Source organism: Nansenia antarctica (assembly GCF_963989245.1).
Source record: "Nansenia antarctica genome assembly, chromosome: 5".
Lineage (NCBI taxonomy): Eukaryota > Metazoa > Chordata > Actinopteri > Argentiniformes > Microstomatidae > Nansenia > Nansenia antarctica.
Window position 1 is genome coordinate 69,513,319 of NC_137690.1, and position 5,355 is coordinate 69,518,673.

General features: G+C 47.8%; 1 protein-coding gene across 1 annotated transcript in view; it reads right to left on the reverse strand.

Annotated features, from left to right (window-relative positions):
- The window catches only part of abcb6a (ATP binding cassette subfamily B member 6 (LAN blood group) a), a 13,789-nt gene extending 9,644 nt beyond the window's left edge, over positions 1 to 4,145 (reverse strand). The window contains exons 1-3 of the mRNA XM_080530558.1: positions 4,003 to 4,145; positions 2,046 to 2,569; positions 822 to 959 (exon numbers count right to left, since the gene is read on the reverse strand). Of these exons, the coding sequence (XP_080386684.1) occupies positions 822 to 959; positions 2,046 to 2,561 (654 nt within the window). The 5' untranslated portion in view covers positions 2,562 to 2,569; positions 4,003 to 4,145. The remainder of the gene's footprint in view (positions 1 to 821; positions 960 to 2,045; positions 2,570 to 4,002) is intronic.
- Positions 4,146 to 5,355: the final 1,210 nt, after the last annotated feature.

Consider the following 5,355-nt stretch of genomic DNA (forward strand, 5'->3'; position numbering starts at 1 on the left):
GGGGGGTATTCCATCAACGTCGCTAAAGGACAATCCAGGCTTATTTTGACTATCCCTCCAGATTTATCAAAATAAGCCTGGAGCCTTCCTTTAGTGACGTTGATGGAACACCCCCCTGGTGTGCTTCATATATAAGGGGTGCTTTACCTGCGGAAACATTTGACTTGAAACAAAAACGTCTCTCCTGATGTTCCTATGCCCATCATAGCTCCACCAGCCGATACATACAACACCAATAAATACACAATAGAAGCACCACACCGGACTCTGTAATGGATTTTTCCCATGTATGGGACTTCAGTTTCAGTTTCAGTTGTGTGTGTGATATGCAAAGCTTGCAGAGTCTATCCAAACTAGCAGTTTGAGCAGCGATAAGACAGCATGAAATGTGATGCCAAGATTAATGTCTGGACTGGGCTAAACAGGATGTTGGTGTGCTGTTTAATTTCAAAAACAATTAGATGATTTATATCCTAATTCTAAATGCACCAATGTTACACGTTTTGAATAGCAGGTGTGGTTTGGTGACCTGGGAGTCCTATGAGGCCTCTAGTCTCTGTAGCAGGCCTAGTGTAATGTGTGATGGGGCATGGGGACATCCAAGAGGAACTTTTTCCTATTTTTTATTTTTCATTTGAAGGAGCCTAACCAGTACTCAAGTTGTCAAAGAAAATCAGCAGGGAAGGTGGATTTTATCATATGGGGACAATTTTAGCATCCCCACAGCGTCAGTGACTTAAGTGACTTGGTAAAAATGTCATTGCATGTGTGCGACTGTGCGTACCCCCTCCCCACAGGGGGGGGGGGGTCGGGGACGTTACCTGGCCATCCTCCACATCACGCTCGTCCTCGTTGATCAGGAGCATGTATGGTTTCCGCGGCAACCCCGGAGCCTTCAGGCCGACGAAGAACAGCGTCCCAGTGCCGATGTAGCGCACCAGCCAGAGAGAGAACTCCGTCTGAGGTCACGGATGAGAAATGTCAACTCATGGTGAAACCACAGGGTTTCACGAATGAAAGACAACACATTTTTGTATGATAATGAAACCCACTGAAGTACATCACATGACACATAAACATCCTGTGACTCGTGACTTGTTAGGTCAGTGTTCACTGTAAGAGTCATGGTGAGTCAGTGACTATAATCAGAGACTAAACTACTGTACAACAGCACAGCACACATTACATCAGCCATTTAGGGAATATAGACGCATCTCTACTACGGCAGTGACTCAGCAACTCTAGGGTCACTCTCCACGCTCGACTACTACGCATGAAATAGCGCCCCCTGTCGGCCATCTAGGGGATATGGATGGCTATAGCAGTGACTCAGCAACTCTTAAGGTCACACACTTGCAGGTTTAGTCATAGCCGAGTCATATCAACGCTCCTCCTTTCTCCGCGCTGTGTCAACGTCGTATTGAAGCAGAGCTGCTCTGATCTGAGAAACTGCTTTGTCACTGAATACGAGAAACAACCCGTCATAAATCAGTGACCCTAGGACCGGGTTCACAGACAACGCTGAAGCCTAGCTCAGGATGACATCACACTTGCAATGGAAACACACTTGCTCCTCTCCATGGAGGACGCTCGACGCATCGATGAAACCGGCCTGTAGTCAATTAGATAATAAATATAAATGAACCCCAAGTGACATTGACAAGGGACCGATGAAGCGTTCATATCATGCTCTCCTTGTGGCCTAAGTAAGAGCACTCTACGTCGCCTATGAATGTATGCGTCGAGAAAGCACATTATGAATGGTTGAAAGCATAATTGTAGTTTAATAGCGTTCTATCAAGTCTGATCCGATTGCAACAACACTAGTCCTTGAGCACACATGCGCATGCGCACCCACACACACCCGCACCCACACTGTGTGTGTGTGTGCCCCCCTCACACACACACACACACACACACACCCACACCCACCCCCACACCTGTTCTTTCTCACCTGCTACTGCTGCACCCCCCCCCCCCCACACACACACACACACACACCACCCCCCCCCCCCCCCCCTCCCCCCACACCTGTTCTCTCTCACCTGCTGCTCCGGGCCCTCCAGGCCCCACCACCAGTAGGGGCTGTACCAGGAGACGAAGGCCAGGTTCTCCGCTGAGAAGGCGGCGGCCCAGAAGAGCAGCAGCACCGTGCTGTGGCCGCGCGTGGTGTCCCTCACCAGCACCCTGCGCCTCTCCACCCTCAGCAGGGCCACGGCCCAGGCCCAGCCCAGCGCCGAGAGGCCCCCGTACAGCACCACGTACCCGGGCAGCTCCCCTCCCCTCGCCAGGCGCCAGGCCACGCCCCCCAGGAACTGCGCCAGGACCAGCAGGGAGGCGGCCAGCTGCAGGCCGTAGAGGCGGGAGCGCGGCACGAACTTGGGCTCCATCCGCGTGCCGTAGCGGCGGTAGCAGACGCAGTGGAAGGTGCCGAAGAAGAAGGAGAGGGTGAGCAGGACGGTGGGGACCAGGGTGAAGTAGAAGCAGGGGGAGAGGCCCCCCTCCACCCAGGCCTCCGAGATAGAGGCGCTGGCCTCGCAGTAGCTAGTCACCACCACCATGGCTGGAGCTGTGGAGAGTGAGACAGGGTGGAGGAGAGACTGTTTAAATGACAACAACGAATATATTTACACATGATATACAGTACATGAGGACTACGGAAGCCCTGAAGCATAAAGCGCAAGTATTAAGAGTAGAGGCACTAAATGTACTAAATGGGCACTAAATGTGTAGTTTGGACCACTTACTAACTCATTATAACAAGATAGCTAAGTCGTTCGAATTAGACAAACGATAGTCTCTCAATCATTGATATGCAGAGCTACGCCATGGTTCTGTTATGACTGTCACGTGACTAAGGCTACTGTACTGGCTATGAATTTGATAGGCCCATACATTTCATTCAACCTTCTGAAGCATGTCCTTGTAATAAGCATGTCAATATTTTGCAGATCCTCTCCCTTCTTCCCTATGAAACCATTTCAGACAAGTCCACCACAACAACACCGCAGGCTTGCTTCCTTCCTGGGGGGTATTCCATCAACGTTGCTAAAGGGAAATCTAGGCTTATTTCTATAACTCTCGTGAGACTTATACAAAAATCCAGGCTTATTATCATAAATCTTGCTAGACTTATCAGAAATAAGCCTGGATTTTCCTTTAGCGACCTTGGAATACGGTATCCCGAATACCCCCCCCTGATATTGGGCCGTGAACTTTACCAGCATGTTTAGCGCGTTGCGTCATAGCGCATATCCGTACCCCAGAGGGTCAGGGGGGGGATACGGCCCCTGGGGCCTGGTTGGTCAGGGGAATACGGACCCTGGGGCCTGGTTGGTCAGGGGGATACGGACCCTGGCCTGGTTGGTCAGGACTCTGATGGGCCCTGATATGGACCCCGGCCTGGTTGGTCTGGACCCTGATGGGCCCTGATATGGACCCTGGCCTGGTTCGGGTGCCAACGTCTGAGTCAGTCAAGTCTTGTATGACACTACAACACACATAACTCCAACAACCCCATGAATGAAGTTGTCTAGAGTACAGTGTCAGTGTGATATCAATCTGTATGCGCAAATACACACTATCTACACAGCCTGTCCTTGACCAGCCCATGTATGGCAAATACAATAGCAGGTGAAAAGCCAAGAGTGTAGTAGTTGCACTAGTGGAGATTGAGAACATTTGGAGCAGACGTTTGACTTTACGCGCTCAGGTTACAGCCAACTGGATCACAACAGACAGTGTTGTTTACATCCAGCTATCACAACAGACAGTGCTGTTTACATCCAACTGGATCACAACAGACAGTGCTGTTTACATCCAACTGGATCACAACAGACAGTGCTGTTTACAGACAGCTATCACAACAGACAGTGCTGTTTACAGACAGCTATCACAACAGACAGTGCTGTCTATCATCTATCATCAGGTGTTACTGTTACTTTGTTAACAAGCTAAGCTAGCTTGATTACATCTACTTTTCATACGCAACCAAACACTCACCTTCTCAAGAATACTGTGTTGCGATTGAATGCGATTGATGTATCAAATGACAGAGTATGTTTTACGCAAAAAGCAATTAAAAATGCATGCAACCCAAACGAGCAATACGTGTCATCATTATCATCTTGTAAGTTTGTCCTTTATTCTTCTTTAACGCATGCTTGGGACGAAGACATCTATGACTCGGCAATCGACACTACTTTCTTATCTTACACAAGACCGCTGCTGGGTCCTAGCGCCCTCTGGGTCATGAGGCAGTATTCTTCTGTCACCAAATGAGCAGCAGTCTCCCGTATGACCAGTAGGTGTCAGTACATACAAAGGTAATTCAAGAGGCCACTGTCTGTGTCACTGGTTGGTCTGTGTTGTCCTGAACACAGTTGGTTATAATATAGCCTACAGGGAGGAGTTCAGGGCCGGCCTTAGGACTTTTGTGGCCCTAAACAAAATGTTTAATGTGTAATGGGGGGGGGGGGGGGGGGGTCTAGATGAACATACACACATATACAGTGGCTATAAAAAGTCAACACACCCCTTCACTTTTTCCACATGTTGTTGTGTTATAGACTCAAACTCTATAGACTTAAAATTGATTTTAAAAATTGGCATCAATCCACACACACAATACCCCAGAATAAGAAAGTGAAAACAAGTTTTTAGGAATGTCTTCACATTTTGACAAGAACAATCAATATGAGTGCAAAATAGTCCAAATAAATAAAGTGAACACTATAAAACTGTTAACTATGTTAACAATAACACAACAGGCTACTGTCAAAACTATAGCTGTCCATCCTATCAATGTTGTGGCAACAGAACACTATGGTGTGGGCACTCTTATTTTATTTGAGCATTTAGGAAGGTTTATTGTATGTGTCCATTGTGTATACGTTGTTTATATTGTTAAGTGTGTACACTGTTAAGGCCTGTGCTATCCATAAAGTGATCTTTCACATGTATGTGAAATCATGAATGCAAGTACACTATTAGGCATAGGCTATACTGATACCTTTTCTGGGTCTGTATTGAAGTCGCACCTTTGTGTGTCACAGACAAAAGACTAGTATTTTTCACGATGAGGGGAGCCACATTTGAAGAATCAGTTTGAGAGAAAGATACAAAGAAGGAGAAAACAGAATCACAAGGCAGCTGTCACCTCTGAGCTGCTTAAAAGAACCAGAAGAAAAGAGTTCCTCAGAAAGGGGAGAGAGTGTGTGTGTGTGTGTGCTCAGGAGCCCGGTGGGGGGGATCGAAAAAGGGAAATCTTATCATTTTGGACTCCCACAATGGGCATAGAGAGTGTCTAATCTGCCTCATCTCTCCCCTCCTTTGTGTGGGTGGAAATGGACCTTC